The following is a 21,961-nucleotide window of genomic DNA, read 5'->3' as shown; positions in this document are numbered from 1 at the left end:
GGAGGGAGGCTTTAAAAAAATAAACCAAGCCGGGCTCGCCCTGCCAGCTCCCCCACCCGCCTCGCCCTGTCTCCCCGCCGCTGCACAGGCAGCCTGGGCGGACAGCTGCCTGTGCAGAGTGTGTGTGTGCACGGGCTGTGCGCTGGGGTCCTCGGCAAGGGGAGGCCCCTGTGCGCACCGGCCGGGAGAGCAGCGGCGGCTGCGGCGCGCAAGTCTCCGGGCCCGCGGGGAGCCAGCGGGGCGCGCCAGCACCGAGGGAGGTGAGCCTGGGCCGGCCACGCCCGGCACCCTGCGGGGCTGGAGCGGGCAGGGTCCTGCCGTAGGAAGGCGAGAAGAGGGAGGTCCCCCTTCCGAGCTGCCATGGGGGGCGCAGTGCCCCCCTACACATGCCAGCTGAGAGATTGGCAACCCCCTCTGGGCAGCCCCCTGCCCTGCTGCTCAGCGGTGCCTGCGGCAGCAGCCCTGCCATGCCCCTGAAGCCGGAGAGCAGGCAAGCAGCATGCCTCTGCTCCGTCAGTCCTTCCCTGGGTGCCAGTGCGCTCCTTCCCTGCAGGCCTGACCCCAGGCTGTCCCCCTCATGTGAAACACGACAGGCAGTCTGCTCCGGAGCCCAGCTCCTCCTGGCCAGACAAACCAGAGCCAGCCCGTTAAGCGGGTGGCTGTTAGCTCATCAACACAAGGGAAGTCTCCCCCATGCTTGCTTTCTCTGCACTGAGCTTCCAGCCTGTGTTAGACTCTTCCTAGGGAACTATGCTAAATGGGATTTTTCCTAGAAAGCTGCTGAAGCTTTTGGAAAAGTCACGGTAGGTAGGTGGAACCTACCACGCTATAGTAGGCACTGACCGGACAACAGAGGGGTAGGAGTAGGAGGCTGCTGTGGGTTAGGGGAACTCGATTTCTTGCAGGGATCGGCACTACCATGTTGCGCGACAGACACTTGACAAAATTACCATACTTAGTGATGGACATTGGGGGGGTTATGTCATTCAGTCATGCAACATTTTTTGAAAAATTACCTCGGACTTCAAAATTTATGGAGGATGGGGCCATGTCTACACTGGGCACAGTGGCCAGCAATCAGTGCAGGAGCAGAGATGAAAAGCCCTAGTGTAGACAAGGAAAGCTGTGATTTGCATGGGCAAGTTCAGTTTCTGCAAATCATGGTTTTCGTTCTCTACGCTAGGGGTTTGCACTGGTGCGGCTACTCTGATTACTGGCCACTGATGGTTGAAATCAGGGCTGGCTAATCCCTGCATAGACAAGGGGTAGGGCTCAGAGGCCGCTAAGGGATGCTGGAGTAGGGTGACCAGATAGCAACTGTGAAAAAACGGGATGGGGGAGGGAGTAATAGGCACCTATATAAGAAAAAGTCCCAAAAAACTGGACTGTCCCTTTAAAAATGGGACATCTGGTCACCCTATGCTCGAGGGGAGACCTATGAAAGGAATGCCGAGCTCTAAGTTTGTTGTAAAGGGGACTTGCATCTCCTGTTTGCGTCTCTTTGGTTTCAGACCTTGGAGGTGCTGGGAGGCATGGACTGTGAGCACACAGCAGTTCCACAAGTCACCATTCATGGCAGGAGTGCAGCTGTGCCTTAACCTGGCAAAGGAAAAGGGTAGGATTGGACAGATCAGGGATTGCCCATGAGTGGAGGGCCTTGGAGACCAGAGCCCAGACATCAGCAAGCAGGGTGAGGACAGCATGATGGTGGACAGTCCTGCAGAATGCGGCCAGGGCAGGGCAGAGTTTGGCAGAGTCTTTGCTGGTTTTGTGCCCACAGAGCTGGCAGCAGTGGCAGAAATCAGCAAGCTTGCGCCTGTACTGAGAGACCGCAAGCCCATGGCAGCTGCTGGTGCCACTACTCTGATCTGTGGGGACTGTGGCAAGAGCTTTGCCAGGAAGTCGGACTTCAAAGTGCACCAGCGGATCCATACGGGCGAGAGGCCCTACAAGTGCTCCTACTGCAGCAAGGGCTTCTACCAGGCCTCCATGGTGCGGCGGCACGAGCGCACACACACTGGCGAGAAGCCCTACCGCTGCTCTGTGTGCGATAAGTCCTTCGCCCGCTCTACCTCATTGCTGATCCACCAGAACACGCACACCGGCGACCGGCCATATGAGTGTCCCTTCTGCGAGAAGACCTTCTCTGACCCCTCCACCCTGCTCCAGCATCGCAAGATGCACATGGGCCTCAAGCCCTTCCATTGCGGCATCTGCAACAAGTCCTTCAGCCAGTCATCCAGCTTCACCTTCCACCAGGCTACTCACACCAACGACCGCCCCTTTGTCTGCTCCGAGTGCGGCAAGGCCTTCATCCGCTCCACTGCCCTGCTCAAGCACCGGCAGACCCACGTCCAGAAGGCCTTTCGCTGTGGGGAGTGCGGCAAGGTTTTCCCCAAGCTCTCAGGCCTTCGCTCCCACCAGCGGATGCATGCCCAAGGCCACCGGCTAGAGATGGAGTTGAGGGAGGAGGAGCGGAGCCGCTGGGATGTTCCCATGCTGAGGTTCCAAGGCCATGACCCTCTACCCCAGGACTGTCCCCTCCCTAACTTGGCTGTGCAGCCAGAATCCAGTTGACCCTAGGACTGTACGTTCAACCCTGCCCAGTTTCACATAGCTGCAGTTGGGTATTGGAGATATTGCCAATGAAAATGTTATGTATGCAGGTCCAAATTCCTCTCCATCCCATACAGACCTGCTGGTATTCCACTTTCTAGTACCTATCCTTCACAACAGACCAGAATTCTCCTCCATATCACATAGACTGGCCACCTCGCTTCCTATCATACCTCTCACCTGTCCCACCTTTCAGAGCTGAATCCCTCTCTGTCCTGTTGCAGTTACCTCACTTTCTCAGCCTATGACCTCATCCAGTCTAATAAGCTAGGTGAGTCATGCTGGGCCAGAACTTCAATGGGAGACCTCCAGGGAAAGCACAGGTAAGGGAGGAAGAGGATTTTGGTGATTTCATCTGGCATTTTTCCCTCTAAGTCAGTACTGAACTAACTAACCTTGGTATTAGGGGCACTGAGTCTCCAACCTAGTGTGGTCGTTAAAGGCTCCAAGGCACTTTTTGCAACAGTAGAAATGTTATCAATGATGTCCTGGCCAAATTCCAGGTTAATTACCCTTCTCATTGAAAACTCCCCCTTAGTTTCACTAGATCTAGTATTCTTCACTTCACCTCCTGAACTGCTGTGCTGTACCCCAGAAGTGGCTGCATTTCACTGCTGGGCAAAGGTATTCCTATGTGTCATTTGTAAAGCATTTGGAATCGGGCTGCGGAGCTCCATTTAGAGTGATGAGGGATAGATTTCCCCTCCATTCCACCTCACCCTCCTCGTTCCCTCTCAGGCTCCCTCCTACTCCCCCCAACCATGAGTCCCTACACCCACCCCCCTCTAAATCTGAGTGAGGAACTCTAACTTGGTGCATGTTGTCGCAGCACCGAAACCTGAGTGGCACTGTGACTCCATGGTGCCAGATCACAATACCGCTCACTCAGATTTGACCCAGACACAGTGGTTTTCAACCATTTTTCTGGGGACCCAGTTGAAGAAAATTGTTGGTACCCATGAACCAACAAAGCTGGGGATGATGGGTTTGGGGTGTGGGAAGGGCTCAGGGCTGGGGCAGAGGGTTGGGGTGCAGGAGGGGGTCGGGGCTCTGGGCTGGGGGTGCAAGCTCTGGGGTGGAGCCGGGAATGAGGGGCTTGGGGTGCAGGAAGGGGTTCCAGGTTTGGGGGGGCTCAGGGCTGGGGCAGGGGATTGGGGCATGGATTTACCTCTAGTGGCTCCCAGTCAGCGGTGCAGCCGGGGTGCAGAGGCAGGCTTCCCACCTGTCCTGGCACCACGGACTGTGCTGCGCTCCGGAAGTGGCCAGCAGCAGGTCCGGCTCCTAGGCGGAGGCGCGCAAGTGGCTTCATTTGACTCTCACCCGCAGGCACAGCCCCACCCCCACTCCAGTGCGGAGCCGGTGCTCGGGGCGGGGGCAGCGCATGGAGCCCTGTGGCCCCCCTGCCTAGAAGTTGGACCCGCTGCTGGCCGCTTCTGGGGCACAGCGCGCTGTCGAAACAGGTAGGCACTAGCCTGCCTTAGCTGGGCAGCACCACCAGCAGGCCTTTTAATGGCCCGCTTGGCGGTGCTGACCAGAGTGACCCAGTGCTAGGTTGTGACCCGAAGTTTGAAAAACGCTGCCCTATCATGATGGAAGGATGGCTGGGCCAACTGTGAATGAGTGGCATTATGGCCTGGTACATGGGGTTGCAGCACCACTCAGAGTTGGCCTGGCCAAAAAGTGGTTGGGCGATGGCCCAGGTGGTTCCCCAGCACAGTAGCCAATGTTTGGAATTTTTCTGGGAGAACGGCCCAATAATAAAAAGTAAGATTATTAGTGTCTCTCTCATCCATTCCCCTTTTAAAGGTGGCAAAATTTGCAGATGATACAAAATTACTAAAGATAGTTAAGACCCAGGCAGACTGCGAAGAGCTACAAAAGGATATCTCAAAACTGGGTGACTGGGCAACAAAATGTCAGATGAAATTTAATGTTGATAAATGCAAAGTAATGCACATTGGAAAGCATAATCCCAACTATACATATAAAATGATGGGGTCTAAATTAGCTGTTGCCACTCAAGAAAGAGATCTTGGAGTCATTGTGGATAGTTCTCTGAAAACATCCTCTCAATGTGCAGCAGCAGTCAAAAAAGCGAACAGAATGCTGGGAATAATTAAGAAAGGGATAGAAAATAGGACAGAAAATATCATATTGCCTCTATATAAATCCATGGTATGCCCACATCTTGAATACTGTGTGCGGATGTGGTCGCCCCATCTCAAAAAAGATATATTGGAATTGGAAAAGGTTCAGAAAAGGGCAACAAAAATGATTAGGGGTATGGAACGGCTTCCGTAGGAGGAGAGATGAATAAGACTGGGACTTTTCAGCTTGGAAAAGAGACGGCTAAGGGGAGATATGATTGAGGTCTATAAAATCATGACTGGTGTAGAGAAAGTAGATAAGGAAGTGTTTACTACTTCTCATAACACAAGAACTAGGGGTCACCAAATGAAATTAATAGGCAGCAGGTTTAAAACAAAGGAAGCATTTCTTCACACAACGCACAGTCAACCTGTGGAACTCCTTGCCAGAGGATGTTGTGAGGGCCAAGACCATAACAGGGTTCAAAAAAGAACTAGATAAATTCATGGAGGATAGGTCCATCAATAGCTGTTAGCCAGGATGGGCAGGAATGGTGTCCCTAGCCTCTGTTTGCCAGAAGCTGGGAATGAGCGATAGGGGATGGATCACTTGATGATTACCTGTTCTGTTCATTCCCTCTGGGGCACCTGGCACTGGCCACTGTCGGAAGACAGGATACTGGGCTAGATGGACCTTTGGTCTGACCTAGTAGGGCCATTCTTATGTTCCACCCCAGACAGATCTGTTGTTACCTCATTGGAAGCCTGATTCTAAAGTGTTACGTTCATCCAGGCAGGGAACAGAAACATGCCATGAGCCCTATTTCAGAAAAAGCTGTCAAGATGTTTTTCCCCTCCATCAACATTTTGACCAAAAAAATTCAGAAAATTTCAACCAACCTTTAAAATGCCTGATCAGGAATTGCCTGCCCAGCTCTGCCATCTGTCTCTCAGTATGGACTCTGCTCTCTGTCCATCTCTCACAGATCATTGGGAGGAGGAAGGTAAATAGAGGAGAGGGGATGTGCAGAAAGGGCAGGTTAGGTATAAAAGAAAGGAGTGATGTTTTATTGAACCAAGAGTGGTGATGGTGTCGGAACTCCAACTTCCCCTTTTCCCCCACTGGGATGGGAGGAGCTACATACAATGCAGCTTCAATGCCTAGAGAGGGAAGTTGGGTGTGAGGAGGTGAAAAGAGACCTGAATCAGAGGGTGGGTTGGGAAGCTTGAGCCCCGAGTCTTTGATCGCTGCCTATGCTACAGAATGTGAAAACATTTGCTACAGGGGAGTCCTCCGATAACTAGGTCACTTGTTTCCCCACAAAGCAATTTTCCTGTAACTTCTCCATAAGCGGAGGGTCACTGTCACCAGAATTCCAGTTTGCACACTGGAATGCATGGGAACAAAGCAGGACTTTCATTCTACTTACAACACAAGGGGTGGCTTGCAATATGCCAATTTCTTGTGAGCAACTGTCGCTATATTACTGAAATCTGCTTCTCTCTGGTGTAATGGGATAAGCAAGGGGGCAACACTTGCCTGTGAGGAGGTGGAGCAGTTCCAGGCTTTTCACTTTAACATAGTACCAGCCCTTTTCTTTTCAGCTTAGCTCTAAAGAAATCAAGCACCAACTTCTAGCCCTGCTCTTATCAGCCCCATGGGCTCTGGGCTCCCCTTATGCCTGCTGAGGACCAGCCCCCCACTCTCCCAAGTGTTTGAAGCATTGGATGTAGACAATGGCAGGAGCATTTCAATCCAGCGGAGACCGTCCTCTTGTTACCACTCAGAGCCCATTCAACCTGCAGCCCTGCCAATCTCATTCGGCCCACACAGCACCCTCTCACCCAATGCTAGGAGTCTTCTGGGCAGTGATAGCCAGTCTCTGGTGCCACCTGGACCCCTCCAGTTTGTTGTAAAGGGTCCTTCTAGATCAGCATAATGATGAATTCCTGCCATTTCTCTGGAAACCGTTTGTCCAAGTGCTCCCAATTCAAGTTTCATTCTTCTTTGAAACCAGAAGAAATCTCCCATCCTGAAAAATGTTCAGCCTGGGAGTCCAAGATGATGCCCATATTATCATGTGCTCTTTGTATTTTGCACCTGGTTTTTCCTTTTCTTCTTCCGGGGGGAAAGGGGGGCAGAGAGAAAAGAGTTGAACACAGACTGTAATTTACTGAAACCCAATGGAAGAGAGGGGTGTCTCCTCATCAAATCCCCCTCCTCTCTTTCAGCAAGAAGAGGTGGCTCAGATAAAGCAGCTTGACTGATATGGGGGAGAGAGAAATATTACCTGGTAATTGTTTTTCTGCATCTCATCAGTACCCCCCGGTTGGAACTGAGCAAGTGATAGGGAGGAACAGTAATATATTAGTTCAAAGATGATCTATTGAGGCTGCAGAATTTAGAGGGTGTGAAATATCCAAACAGAGATGTGGTAGATCAAAGGCTAAGCAGCAGCAAAATGGGATCCATTATAGACCCCCTTGTGGGATTTCTCAGACTCCAAACTGCTAGAGGTGTGCTGGGAGTGACAAGGAAGGGAAATCAGCCTATACATTTCATCCTCTTCTAGTCCTGCTGCCAGGGTCTCTGGCCTGGCAGTGATTGCCTCCCACTATAGTCTTACTGGCAGGAAGGTGGGGGCATGGAATAGGCTGTGGGCTGACAAGTAGCCACAGCTGACCTATATGACTCTGCATGATCACTACCATTGCTTGGGCCTGATCATGTTATCAGCAACTTTGGAAGAGTCCATATTTATTTTAATAAACAATTACACGGGAACAGAAAACTTCCTGAGGATGCTGCTATCGAGAACCTAAGCACTGCGGAGCAGGCAAGTAGCTAAGACACTGCCACCTCATTGTGATGAAATGAAATCTCTGTTACTAATCCTGTCTCTTCTCTAGCCAGAATAAAACATTCAATTTGTGATTAAAAAACCCTTCTGTGTCTATCTAAACTTCAACTGTCCTGCCAGCTGAACTGAGTAACATGAAGGTGTGGTGCTAGACCTGGGGTGGGGTGCAGCTACTGAGGCCCTTCTGCTTCCCTGGGTGCTGGAATTCAAACCCCAGCGCAGAGGGGACTTTAGTTCCAGATTTTGATTGGCAGGGCAATGGAACCTTGTGGGTCCTGATGCCTGTGGTTCTCTATGAACATGCAGTTACAGGGACATGTATATATGGTAGTGTGCTTTCTGACAGACATGGCCTACAGGTAGGTGCATAGTATGCGATATGTGCGTAAGGGCATGCTGGAGGTATGTGCACAAGTGTATATAGTGAAGTTTAATGGCCTGTAATATACAGGAGGTCTGACTAGAGCAGGGGTGGGCAAACTTTTTGGCCCTAGAGCCACATCTGGGTGGGGAAATTGCATGCAGGGCCATGAATGTAGGGCTGGGGTGTGGGTAGGGTGACCAGATGGGATAAAGAAAATATCGGGACACATGGGGAAGGAAGGGGGTCCTGCCGGCGGAGCAAAAAAAAAAAGGGGGGGCCGCCGAGCAGAGCAGGGGGGGGAAAAAAAAGCGGAGTCCTGCCGGCAGAGCAAGGGAGAGAAAAAAAAGCGGAGTCCTGCCGGCAGAGCAAGGGAGAGAAAAAAAAGCGGAGTCCCGCCGACGGAACAAAACAAAAACAGGAGTGCGAAATATCGGGACAAATTGCATCCCGACCAAACATCGGTTGGGACATGGGACGAACGCCTAAAAATCGGGACAGTCCCGATTTTATCAGGGCACCTGGTCACCCTAGGTGCGGGAGAGAGAGCAGAGTGTGGGAGGGGGTGCGGTGTGCAGGAAGGGGCTCAGGCAGGGGGTTGGAGTGCAGGGGGGTGCAGAGTGTGGGAGGGGGCTTAGGGCAGGGGGTTGGGATGCAGGAGGGGTGCGGCAGGGGGTTGGGTGAAGGAGGGGTTCGGGGGGCAGGCTCCGGCCCAGCACCGCTTACCTGGAGCGGCTCCGGGGTGGCAGCAGGGCTAAGGTAGGCTCCCTACCTGCCCTGTCCCTGCGCTGCTCCCGGAAGCAGCCGGCACCACGTCCCTGCGGCCCCTGGGGGAGAGGGGGAGCAGAGGGCTCCATGCGCTGCCCTTACCTGCGGGTACCTCCCTTGAAGCTCCCATTGGCCGCGGTTCCCCCTTCCTGGCCAAGGGGAGCTGCGGGGGGGGGCAGTGCCTGCAGGTGAGGGCAGCATGCGGAGCCCTCTGCCCCCTCGCCCTCCCAGGGGCCACAGGGACGTGTTGCCAGCCGCTTCCGGGAGCAGTGCGGGATCCGCGGCGCCACTGGGGTGGCAATCCCATGGGCCAGATCCAAAGCCCTGATGGGCCGAATCCGGCCCACGGGCCGTAGTTTGCCCACCCCTGGACTAGAGGATGTAATGGTCCCTTCTGGCCTTAAATGTCTGTGAATTTATGAATTCATTTATTGAGTGCAGGTAGGTGCTATGTACAATAGGAAGGGGCTAGTGCAGATGTGTGCGCATGTATATAGAGAGCAGGGTTTGATTGAATTCTTGCCCTATTTTTTTGACTATCAATGGGACAAAATTAAAAACATGCAGAACTTCAGCATCACTATTGCAGACACACAAAAGCAAGTAGTTAAAATAAAAACACCTCTCCTAACTATGTCAGGTTGTCCCTCTCTGACCAACACCCAGGTCTCATACCTCAAAGTCATGCCTCCTGATCCCCCTTCCTATCCAAACCCAGGCTCCCCCAAATTCCCCATACAAGGTGCAAGGACTATTTCCCTGTACTCCCATATCCAGATCCAAAAATGGACTTCATAACATATTCCTCCATAACTAGACCTCCATCCCTGAATAATCCTCTCTCTCATATCCTCTGTAGCCCTCTCTGGCAGCATAAACCCCTCTCCATCTGATTCCCCTTCCCCAAGGTACATTTCCCTAAAAGATTATTTTAGCATGACTCGTGCAACAATTGTGTGATTTATGAATCAGAAATAGCATTTTGTTGTGGAACTGTCAAAGCAGGCATTGCAAATGCTGAAGCTAATCTCAGAGAATAATAAAATATTAGACAAGTCTTTCAAGTACTGTGGCTGAATTTTAAAAGAAAACTAGTTAATTTCATGCCAACACAATTAGTTTTGCAAGCTAAGGTAATGATAAAGACTATCACATCTCATGCTCCAGGACAGAAATTAATTGCTTGTGGGGGTCAGGAAGGAACTTTTCCCTATACCTGGTAAAAAAAAAAAAAATAAAAAAAAAATTTTTTAAAGGAGAAATGGATTTTTGAGGAAAAGGAACATTTTCATGAAAATTCTTTGTAAATTTTTAACAGACTGAACCGAAACAAAAATTTTGTTTTGGTTTTGAATTGAAATAGCTAAAAACCAAACCTGAAATGCTGATTTTGAGTTCAAACAAACTAAATTAAGTTTTTATTTTGATTTATTGAAAACTTAAAAACAGTAAAAAAAATTGTGTCAAAACTGAAAAACAGTTGGTTTTGTTAGAAAATTGTTATTGAAACACTGTTCTTTGATGAGCCTGAGTTCACCCCTTTCTCTGTCCCACGTGGAGAATTGCACAGTTGGCTAGCTGCATTGTAACAGGCAGGGTGACCAGATAGCAAGTGTGAAAAATCGGGACAGGGGATGGGAGGTAATAGGTACCTATATAAGACAAAGCCCCGAATATCAGAACTGTCCCTATAAAATTGGGACATCTGGTCACCCTATAAGAGGGGTTTCTCATCCCTCTGGAGCTTCAGTTAATTGTCCCTGCTGGATGCAGAACGCAGACTAGCCTCCATGGACCAAGTTGTGATAGAGCATGGCAAACCCTGTCTTTCTGCGGTTCTAAATCTGGCAGTCCTTTTCTATATTTTAATATAGGATAGGTGGCAGGCTGTCCAGTTTGGAGACTGAAGCCTCTGTTAATCAAGAGAACAGATACAGCACAGGCTGCTGCAGTGTAAATTTCCCTTACAATATCCAAGCCACTGTCTCAAACTCTCCCCTGAAGGGACTGCCTCTAGGAGTCACAGGAGAGTTCCGTCTCCCTGGCCCATTCAGTCTGCCCAAAAGCATGCAAATTAGCATTGATTGTGATGGTGGGCTTCAGAGTGGACACCTGTTCTGGCCATTAGAAACTGGCCTGAAACTATTAACTCATTTCTCAAAGGCCATCAGATGAGAAATACTTTCCAATCAATAGCAAAATGGGCCATTGAACCTGTGGTTTGGGGACAAAAGCAAGCAGATCAAATTCAATCCCATGAGCAGCTATCCAGTACTCCTGACAGCCCTCTTTAAAGAGTTCAAATACACCAGAAATAAAAATTTCAAGGTAAGCATTTTTAGGTGAGGGAGTGGAGGGGAACTTGGACTGTTCTACAGGTCAGCTTCAAGAGACCAAAATGTATCTGCTTCTGCTAACCCCAAGGGAAGAAGTTGCAGTTGAAGAATCTCTCCTCCCTAGTATGAATGGGGATGGGGTGGTCTGTTTAAAAAAAAGAGGACAGGTGTTTTGGAAGCACAAGATTCCAGAGCATTTAAACAAAGAAATAAAGGTTAAAACTATTTAATTCCTAGTGAGAGGAGGAAAATCACTGCTGCAGAAGTCGGAGAACTGAGCAGTGTGCGTGATCTGAGTCAGTAAGAGGCAGGAGAGGGAGAACAGGAGATGACTGCAGGAAGGTTCAGACACTGAAAGACAGACACACCAGGATTTTGGGGCTGGAGTGATTGGTTTACACTGTGACTAAGCAACAATCAACTGGGGGACATACAAATATCTGAAAGGTGTAAATATTAGGGAGGAATTGAAATTAATTAGCATAATAAACTAGGGTGTAATGAAGAGCGATAGGATGGAGTCAATATAGGAACACATAGGATGAATATCAGGAAAAACTTTCAGACAGGGAGCTCTATCAGCCTATGGGTTAATTTCCTAGTGGAAGCCACCTTTCAATTCACAGTGGACAAAACCAGCATAGTAACTATACTGTAGGGCAAGGGAGGTGATTTACCTGGCTCAGAGTCCATTTCCATCACTAGAATGTGAGGAGTGAACTGGAAGAATGGCTCAGTCAGGCAGTCAGACAGGGCAGCCCTGCTGTATTTCCCAGGCTGCTCTCTGTGATGCAGGCAGGAAGGTTGTATGTATTCACAGGCCCCACCTCCTGAGGCTCTGCAGCTGCTAGACTGGACACAAAAGGGTGAGACAGACACTGGCACATTTGCCACTGCTGCTTTGCACCAAACTCCCTGCCTTTCCTCGTTCCTAACCTGGAGCAGATGATCCCACGGGGGCAGCTGCCTGGGACACACCTGTACTCAAATACCAGGGTGAGTCATTGCAGCTAGATCTGGGATTAATGGGAAAGGGGGAGAGGCAGGCCAGAAATCAATAGGGAAAGAGAAATGGGAGGGGGAGCTTTATGAAAAATATCTCAGAGGGCACAGACTGGAGGCAGCTGGGCTCTCAAGGCCTGACGTCTGGTACTTGCTGCAGTCAGACCTAGTTTCCTCCAGACAGTCCATGCATTGAGTTTGGGACCAAATCTGTTTTTTCAAGCTGCTGAGGATCAGGAGCGAGAGGTCACCCTCACCCTGTGGGCAGCTTTAGATTTCTACAGAAGTCTCTATGCTTGTGTCTCCCTGTGACATACACCTGGGGAGAGTCAGTGACTTGGACAGACTGTGCTACCCCTCAGGCCAGTTTTTCCCCAGGTACCAACAGGAACTTGTTCAAAACAAGAGCTCCCTGTGTTCCACAAATGCCTGCAAGTCCTGGAGATTGAAGCAGCTCAAGGTAAGATTGCTGGAGTTGCAGCCAATCTCCTGTAAATTATCCCAGGAAGCTCTGGGAATACTGCAAAATTAGATTCAGGAGAAAGAAATGAGGGGGAGCAATTTTTTGTTTGCAATTGCTGTCTGTGACCAGGACTCCCTAGTGTCAGCATCCCTGGGTTGTTTATATGCTTGAGAACTAATTTTCTGCATTGGCCACTGTCAGTGGAGAGTAGCATTCCTTTGCTATTCCTCTACGGTTAGGTGTACTTTTGCCACCCTTAGAACTGACTGCTGGATTGGGTTGGCCAAACCATGTCTGTATTGCCATCCACTAGCGTTAGAGGTATAACGTCTTGCACTTTGACACACTTCACATTAACTCTGTGCGGGCCATTATACACAGCGCTCTGAAGGCTGAATCAAACAACTGCTAAGTGCAGAGCCCTAAACCTGCCCACAAATCACATGCACAGTCCAGTAAAAAAAACTGTGGGCCCCATCACAGCATAGATCTTTGAGTGGCTGAGCTGTTCAGCGCCCCTTTTTGCTCCACCACGGGCGGCAGGTGTACAGTCTTCATCCAGGGAGTTATTCCATTACGGATCTTGTCTCCAGCTATAGGCACTGTACATTCAAGAACTTTAAAGTGGTGAACAAACCCTCAGGATGGCGTCAGGCAGGTGACTTAATTAGCCTATTTTGTGGTCATTTTTTTTACATGCATCTTGCAATAAAGCAAGAGAAGAGAAAGTGTTATTGTTCCAGGGAAGAACTGAGAGCTCCTGATGTTCTGAAAGTCAGTTCTCTGATTTCTTGCCCTCTTCCTATTTTTATTTCTATAGCAAAACTTTGAATTGACAGGCTTCCCTTGTCAGTATCATGTCCTCAAAGTATCTGAGATTCTCCATAAAAGAGAGAGAGACTGGTTTGATTCCCAGAACTTTCCTGAGTCAGACCTTCTGTCAGAGAAATTAACTTTTGTTCCTTACCCTGCATTCTAGATGTCTTAGCTCCCTGGTAATCAAGAGAAACAGCAGTTTGATATCCAGCACCATAGTGCATCAGGGCCTCCATAATTAAGAGCATCTGTTTGCTTCCTGGTGCTCCTATGTTTAGAAAGCAGAAAAATAGATAAGTTGTTTTAAAAACACAGAAGAGAGGCAATGGTTTTAATAGAAAAGATAGAAATTAAAACAACAGTACCATGAGTTAGAACAAAGGTTAGAACCAATGACCTTTACATAGGTGAGCTTTAAGAATAAACTAAAATTAGTAACGAGGGAAAGGATTAAAAAAATATTACCAGCTAACAAGATACGTATCCCAGATCACCTCTAAAATGCTGTTTGTTTGTTTGTTTCTCTCTCTGTTATCGTAGCCAGTCTTGTCTTTTCCCTGTTCTTTGAGGAAGGAATGAGCCACCCCTCTTTGTACAGCGCCTGGCACAGTAAGCCCCTAGCTCAACTGGGACCTTTGGGTGTCAATGTAATAATGATCCCTAGCTGCTTTCTGTTCCTCATAAATGTCCCCAGCCCCTGTTCATTCATCTCTTGTTCTAAAATACAGGTCACTTACCCTGAGGTCAGCTTCAGGCTGAAGGATCCTGGAAGCAGATATTCAGAAGCAGAAGTGGAAAATGGCAAGCATAGAATGCTCTGAGAGACTGGACCAGGAATACCCAAGCAGCAGTTTGGCTCAGGGATCCTATGGGGACAGAAAGAGGACCACAAACACATGGTGTGAAAATGATGAAGGCAATGAGGAGGAGGAAGCTGAGGAAAGCGACAGTGATCATTTTGGGAACGGCATGCAGAAGGACCAAGATCCAGTGTCCAGCAGCTCCATGCCGAGGGACAGCATGGCAGAGGACCTTCTGTGTGAGGAAGACGAGGTCTTTTATGAGACCTTCACCCTTATCAATGCCAACGGTGTGGCCAAGAAGTTGAACATGATGGTCAGTCTTCGCACCAAGAGTGATGAGGGCGATGAGGAAAGCAGCAAGGAGACAGTGTGTCACAAGTGGCATAGCCGGCCAGTGAGGAAGCCTGCTGTTCTTCGGCGCAGCCCACAGGGCATAAATCACTTTGGCAAGGTGCTGCCAAGCTCAACCGAGTACGTGGACACTGTGGTTACCCTGGACAGTGATTTAGACGACCCAGCCAGGGACAGCCTGCCGTGCAATGGCATGGAAAGCATCAAGAGCTACATGACCAGGAAAGTAGAGGGTGGGGTGTTCCCAGGAAATCCAAGTATGGACTTCAGCAAGCCAGGGGGGAGCAAAGAGCTTCCCCTGAAAAGCAAGAGAGGGGTGAAGTGGCTGAACCCGAAAGCTGCCAACAAGCCAGCCGAGATAGCGGGCAGTGTTGGGGCCCTGAAAGCAGCCACGGTGAGGAGGGTCAGGATTGGGACGCAGCAGGTGGGCAGCAGCGAGGTGGAGGAGCGGCCTTACAAATGCATGCAGTGTGGACGGGCCTTTAAGAAATCAAGCAACCTCCTGAGCCACATTGACACGCACAGTGGGGCCAAGCCGTACGCCTGCGAGCTGTGCGGCAAGGCCTACTCACACCAGGGCACCCTACAGCAGCACAAGCGGTTGCACACAGGCGAGCGCCCCTACAAGTGCCCGTTCTGCATCAAGGCCTACACCTGGTCCTCGGACTACCGCAAACACATCCGCACGCACACCGGCGAGAAGCCCTACAAGTGCCTGGACTGCGAGAAGGCCTTTGTGCGCTCCTCGGACCTGCGCAAGCATCAGCGCAACATGCACAGCAACGACAAGCCTTTCCCCTGCCAGGAGTGCGGCAAGACCTTCAACAAGCCACTCTCGCTACTGCGCCACCAACGCACCCACCTGGGTGAGAAGCCTTTCCACTGTCCTGACTGCGGCAAGGAGTTTGCCGTGGCCAGCCGCATGGTGGAGCACCAGCGCATCCACACAGGCGAGCGTCCCTTCTCCTGTGCCATCTGCGGCAAGTCTTTCACCAAGTCCTCCAACCTCTTCGAGCACCAGACGTTGCACACTGGTGAGCGCCCCTTCAAGTGCTCTGAATGTGGCATGGCCTTCGCCCAGTCCTCACGCCTCATCCGCCACCAGCGCATCCACACCGGCGAGCGGCCCTTCGCCTGCGCCGAGTGCGGGCAGGCCTTCGCCCGCTCCTCCACCCTCAAGAGGCACCAGCAGATCCATAGTGGGGAAAAGGCCTACCTGTGCTCAGACTGCGGCAAGGCCTTCCGCCATGCCTCGCAGCTTACCCAGCACATGCGGGTGCATACGGGGGAACGGCCCTACCAGTGCGCCCAGTGTGGCAAGGCCTTCACTCAGTCCACCCACCTCATCCGCCACCAGGCCAAGCATGGTGCCAGCAATGGGGAGCCGTTCTCCTCTTCCGATGAGTAAGTCCCTCCCTGGTGGGGCAGCTGGACACCAGGCACTCAAGACACCTGTCTTCTGAGGGGCCAAATACAACAGACCTGGGCTTCATCAGGTTGAGCAAATATGAGAGAGGGTTTGTATGCAATATGGAGCAGGCACCACTCTCTGACCAAGTTGCTTGTTGACTAGAGGAGGAGATCTGCAAGTACTTGTCTTCATAAATGCACACCAAAGGACCCAACCAGAGCCCACCTGTGACAGGGGATACAGATGAGGAGAGAGATTATGTAGAATACACCCACCTTGTCATCTGTCCAGGCACCAAGTTCAGCTGTTTACCAAGATCTTCCTGCTGGACAAAAGTTCAAGAGCACATCGCAAACTGACTGACACTTCATAGCTGTTGCTCCTTCATGGGCCCTCATGCCAATTCCTGCTGCCCCTTCAAGTGTAGTTCTACTCTGAAAAGGGACTAGGTAAGAAAATGGCAGATCTGCTCCCAGTACGTGTGTTCAGAGTTGCATCTGACACAACACTGCTTTTTACTCCTGTTTGCCCTGCAGAGCCAGGTCAGCTAACGGAGTGTGAGCTGAAGTCTATTCCTGCTTGTGTGTCCTTAACAGAATGGTTAATGAGGAGCTGGTCTACATGTAGAAATCATACTGGTTTCACTAAATAGATTTAAAAATACACTTTTGGTAAAAGTGAGGCAAGTCTGCATGTAGACAAGACATACGTTCCATGCAGTTCCTGTGAAACACCTTGGAAGGAAACAGGATGGAATAGGGATCACTTAGGGCATTGGTTTATGTGTAGAGTCTCTGTTACTGGTGATGATGCAGAAGGAAAAAGCCCTTCTTGACTCTGAGTCCAGGTTGTGTGTGCAGGTCTGTCAGCTACAAAATACATCTTATTACTTGTAAGTTGCGCACAAATCACCCACAGAATGTAAATATGGAACCCACCAATGTCATTTTAAGAGATCCCCTTGTCAGAGCAGAACTGCACTTTGAGGTATTATAATCTCCATAATGAGGATGCCCCAGTGGCCAGCCTATCGACAAAAAGCTTTCCTGAAGTACCTCTCATATGATACCATGAAAAACAAAACGAACATGATACCATGAAAACTCCAAACAAATATATGTACTGTGGGATACTTACAAATGAAGGCACTGACATCATTCCCTTCTTACTGGCCTGTTAGGAAAAGGATGAACGTACTTTTTAAATGGGGTTGTGCTGGCCATGGCTGGCTGAATTATTGACACTGTACACAGTGACTTTCCAATAGGTGCAGAGACACTGGGTGGCAAATGCACAACTGATCAGTTTCTGGCTCATCTTGGGTCTGATCCTGCACCGCTGTAACCAATGGGTATTTTTGCCAGTGGGAGCAGGAGCAACCCCCCACTGTTCAATTCTGCATGTGAGGTATTCATAGCTCCAGATAGCTCTGCTTTATAACATCTGTCTGTCCTCGAGACTCCTTCCACCAAGAGGCATCCCAATTTAGCAAAATTAGCTTCCTGATTAAGCAGCAGTCCCATTCCTTTATGTTTTATTACCAGTTGGCATCAGTCGGTTCCCTAATTATGCAGACTTAACGAAGTCAACTTTCTTTTAGCGTGTCTCTCTCTCTCTCTCTGTTGGTGAAGCTAGCTTTCTGAATGTGAACCAGTCTTTCTGAGTCTGCAGACAGCCAGCTCCAATGTCTCTGCTGCTGCTCAGAACTTTACTGGCTAACAGCACGCTGGAGTTCCACTGCTGTTTTTCAGAAATTGGTGGGCAGCAGTGAAGATGTTAGGCATCTTGTCAATTTCATGGTGCTTGAGAAAGCTAGGAATAGCCTAAGAGAGGTGACACTGGAGTTACTCACCAGGGAGGAGAATACAAAAGCAGAGGTTGTGGGAGACTTCTTCCTCTCACCTTCCTGGCAGCTGTCAAGAAGAGGATTTTCACACCTTGCAACAGCCTGGTGGCTCTAAAGGAGTGAGAGAAGAGACAGAAAACTCCTTCCTCCCTTCCAGCTGCTAAAGGGGGTGAAAATGTATCAGTCACCTACTCATCAGAGGCTGATACAATAGATGGAGCCCACAAACAGGGTCCAGGGACACCACCCTTCCCAGCAACTGGGTGCTTCATGGGGCTGAACTTCTCCTTAGGCTGTTGCCTCTAGACCTCACGAGTGGCCTCTCCCTCGTTTTCTGCATCTATCTCCAGATAGTGCTGCATGTGTCATTCTAGGCCACCTCTCTTGCCCACCCAACACATTTCAGATATTTGCACAAACCCTTTCACATTACAGCTGCCCCTCTGTGTAGATGCAACACTTGTTGGACTGTGCCTCACAGCAGAAAGGATGAGCAACCTGTGTGAGAACTGCAGCTGTTCCACAGCCAGCCACTCAGCGTTAGGAAAGGTGCAGCAGCACCAAGGAAAGCAGCAAATGTTCCATGTCTCCCCAGAGTTAAGAGCTTCAAGATCAGTCCAGTAGTTATGCTCCCTAGCTGGCAGCATGCTGCACTATCCAGACAGCCCCCAAGACATCCCTTTGGAGAAGAATGTTTTTCATTAATTTCCTTTCTCTGCTGTGCCTGACTACCTTTCGGATCTAGGAGAGCTAGATATAGCTCTGTCTGGAGCCTATCTGTGCCACTGCTATCTTCCAGAGAGAAAGGGGCTCTCCAATGTAATAAGAGGTGCTCCATCATCCAAGTGCTACCTCCTTCACAACATCAGCAGCCAGGGACAAAGCTGTAGTGGACACATATGGCTCTGCCCTCCATATTCTTCCATTTCATCCTAATCCTTTTGGTCCTCTCCTGCACACAAGACTCCAGCTCCTCTGGGATGGGTTGCAAGATCAGTCTGGGCAGCTAGGAAAGGAGTGCACTGAACTGTCTCCATTCACTCTCACTGGTGAGGCAGGCCCCTCTTCCCCATCAGGCCAACTCGCTAAGGTTCCATAGGTAGCCAGATAGCAAAGTTGTGCGATCTTTTCGACAACAAAGCAAGCCCGGACTGATAAAGCATTTAAAATTCTGCCTGACAAGCGCAGCTCCTGATGAAAAGGTACCAAATGATTACAACAAAGTCATGAGCCAACAGGAATAAACCATCAAGAAACACACACACACATACAGGGGATTAAAATAAAAGGAGTGCAAAATGAACCCTCAAACAACTTAGCCACCGAGTGCAGAATCTTCAGTAGGGAAAGAGTTAAAAGTGCAACACTTTGCTTCTGAAAGGAGGGGGAAAATTCCCCTTACTGAGAGGAAGTGGATAGGACAGGCCTCACCAGTTAGGAGGACAGACAGGGACTCTGGCCTTCTCTCTCCAGTGGGCAAGACCTATGTTACCAGTTACTGCTGCCATGGAGGAGATCTCCTGACCTCTGTACTTGACAGGATGCTTCACATGACACTTTGTTCATGGCTCTCTAACTCTGCCCTTTGTGTTGAAGCTGGTGGGTGCCACGTAGAACCAACTACTTGAACACGCTGTGACATTTGAGGAATGTAAATATCTGTAAATAATAGTAATAATAATTAATAATAAATGTGCTCGCATTGTAATGGGGTTATGTTTGCCAAGAACTGGCCTGGGAGGGGTAGTCTAGTTTTATTTTTTACACTTGCAAAGGTTTCCGTCTCTGATGATTACAAATTGGATGCTGTAATATACCATGTGGACAGAGAAGGAAATAACATTGGGGACATTGTTTGGTGTTCCCTTGAACTCCCCAATGTCTGAGATATTAAAGCTATTATGTCTCAAGCAAATACACCGGAAATAAATATTCTATTGCCACTCATGTATCTCCATGAGTGGCTTAAAGGAACCAGGCTCTGGCTCTCTCACGTGTCTTGTGGTATGCATTAGTTACTCCTGGGGGAATTCTGTGCCAAAAAAATTCTGCACACAATATTTTAAAATTCTGCATATTTTATTTGTCAAAATAACACAATATAATCAAGCCAGTTTCAATTATTTTGGTAATTTATTTCAAAATACTCATCAGCAACTATGTCTGTAACAATACAGACAAAAAAGATTCAGGAAATGTTTTTTGACAAACAGATTCTTTACAAGGCATATTAATACAGAACTCTGAGTAATAATTAATTTAAACTACAATACAGAACCGTATTTCCCGCATCCCTCAGAAGCAATGCAAAGGCTTCGGGGAGTCAGGGGTAATGGAGGAGCTGAGGGAGAGAGAAGTAATTGCTGGGAAGGAGCCTGCATGTGAACTTGGAGGGTTGTTGGGTGTGGGTGGGAGAAGTATGGAACAGGGGAGTTTTTGGACGGGGAGGGATTGTTAGGGAGCCGCCACCTGGCTGACCCCTAGCGTCTCTCATTCAGTCAGGCACATCCCCATTTGTCCCTGCATCCCCACTCCCATTTAGCCCCCACCCCAGTCTGTCACCCCCACCAGCCCTTCTGAACCCCAGTCTGTCACCCCCAGCAGCCCTATGTGCCCCATGCTGTCCATCCCCCTATATCCTGAGCCTCCAGACCTGGCCCCACGGGCAGGGAGCTATGAGGAATGCAGCGCCTTTCTCTTCCCTATCCGCAGCTGGGGCTGCTCCTGCCCGGGAGTGGCTGCTCTCTGTTCTGGTGCCACAGCGGCCCCTGGGGGGGGTGAAAGGATTAACTGCAGCACCTTTCTGGCAGAATGTTTTTTCTGTGGGGAAAAAAAAAAAATCTGCACAGCACATAAATTCTGCATGTGCACAGTGGCGCAGAATTCCCCCAGGAGTAATTAGTAGATAAGGTGTAAATATAGATGCATGGTGTAATTCAGTGTCTAATGCTGCACTTGGACCTGAGCCAAAGCCTGTTTGTGTCCACAACAGCAAGAACATATGAGTGTATTCAGAAATGCACAAGAGCATGAAAGCATGTTACTAATCACAGACATGATTTTGAGCACATCGATTTGTAGGTATGAACATAAGCCTGCAGACACAACGTAGTGCTGTGTCTTGCCCTGCACAACTGTAGGCATTTCAATTGGACAGATTTTGAAATGAGTTTGCAACCAAGCTGTCTCAATACTCGTTCCACACATGGTTCGTGACTACTACATGGCCCTTAATATTTTGCATATACCATACTGTCATTCTGCTCACAGGCAGGGATGCAACACAACTGCTAGGTTGTAACTGGATTCTAACATAGTGACTCAGTTGTGCAGATGGGACCAACTAATCCTCTCTCTGTACCTAGGTTATCCAGTCCTCCCACCTTCCAGGTCTCTGTGAAGGAAACATCTCATAAAGTACATGTGAAAAACACCCATAATCCTATGGATTTGGCCTCATCAGATGAGGCAGTATGACATAAGTCCCCAGATTTTCCCACAGTGCACCAGTACAATCATGGTTTGTAGCACGATAAGCACTAATATAGTTGACACATTTGCCATGGAGAATATTGCTGCATGGGATACACTGAACCATACTAGCTGTAATTGTCTCAATGTGTATGTCAAAGCCTGAATACAATTGTACTTTAGAAAGGACCTTCTCTTTTCAGGCTGGTGGAGCAATGATTTTTGCACATAAAGTCTGTAGACAGACTCCAGAAAGTAGGTAAGTTCATTTTGTTTTTAAAAATTAAGAAAGAGATGTAAATATGAAATCAAGTATAGCTAATGATTGTAAAAAACTTTGAAAATGAATATCATTATATAAATGCTAATTATCCTCAAGTGATATTATACAGGAAACCTGTGCAATTTAATTTTGAAGTTTGGGGTTGATGGTTAAGAAAAACACATGCTGTGTTCTCACCCTGATTTCCCCTTCCAATAAAATAAGATACATCATATATAATTCACAATACCTATAAAACAAAAATCTCCAGAACAAATTACACAGCTATCTAATTATATTTGTTCATAGTAACATTCTGAAGTAACCTCTCCCCCGAAGCGCATCAGTATTAATCAACAGGAGAGACAGAGAACCCATGTGAAGCACAAGCTTAAAGATCTCTGTAATGCTACCAATACCGATCACTTTTTAAGGAGTATAAAAAGTAGGTAATACTTCAGAGGCAAATAAAATTAGCTCAAGTTCTCTCAAACAGGATGGGCTGAA

General features: G+C 48.9%; 1 protein-coding gene across 1 annotated transcript; it reads left to right on the top strand.

Annotated features, from left to right (window-relative positions):
* The first annotated feature begins 1,540 nt into the window (after window positions 1–1,540).
* On the top strand, window positions 1,541–21,452 carry LOC112114869 (zinc finger protein 648). Its single transcript, XM_029912355.1, has 5 exons — window positions 1,541–2,184; window positions 2,269–2,572; window positions 2,813–2,887; window positions 14,086–16,324; window positions 21,396–21,452. Exons 1-4 carry the CDS (start codon window positions 1,702–1,704, stop codon window positions 15,870–15,872), a joined length of 2,649 nt encoding a protein of 882 aa, XP_029768215.1. The 5' UTR covers window positions 1,541–1,701; the 3' UTR covers window positions 15,873–16,324; window positions 21,396–21,452.
* The last annotated feature ends 509 nt before the right edge of the window (window positions 21,453–21,961 follow it).

Source organism: Terrapene carolina, unplaced genomic scaffold (genome assembly GCF_002925995.2).
Source record: "Terrapene carolina triunguis isolate 2854851 unplaced genomic scaffold, T_m_triunguis-2.0 Scaffold210, whole genome shotgun sequence".
Classification (NCBI taxonomy): Eukaryota; Metazoa; Chordata; order Testudines; family Emydidae; genus Terrapene; species Terrapene triunguis.
Note: the sequence above shows the minus strand (reverse complement) of the source record. Positions and strands in the feature narration are given on the sequence as shown.

Excerpts from the sequence above, each read along its gene's own strand:
- LOC112114869 (XM_029912355.1), top strand. The coding sequence starts at position 1,702 with ATGATGGTGGACAGTCCTGCAGAATGCGGCCAGGGCAGGGCAGAGTTT. Across the intron at positions 2,573-2,812 it reads GGCTGTGCAGCCAGAATCCA|AGCTGAATCCCTCTCTGTCC; the intron begins GTTGACCCTAGG and ends CCCACCTTTCAG. Across the intron at positions 2,888-14,085 it reads CATCCAGTCTAATAAGCTAG|ATATTCAGAAGCAGAAGTGG; the intron begins GTGAGTCATGCT and ends TCCTGGAAGCAG.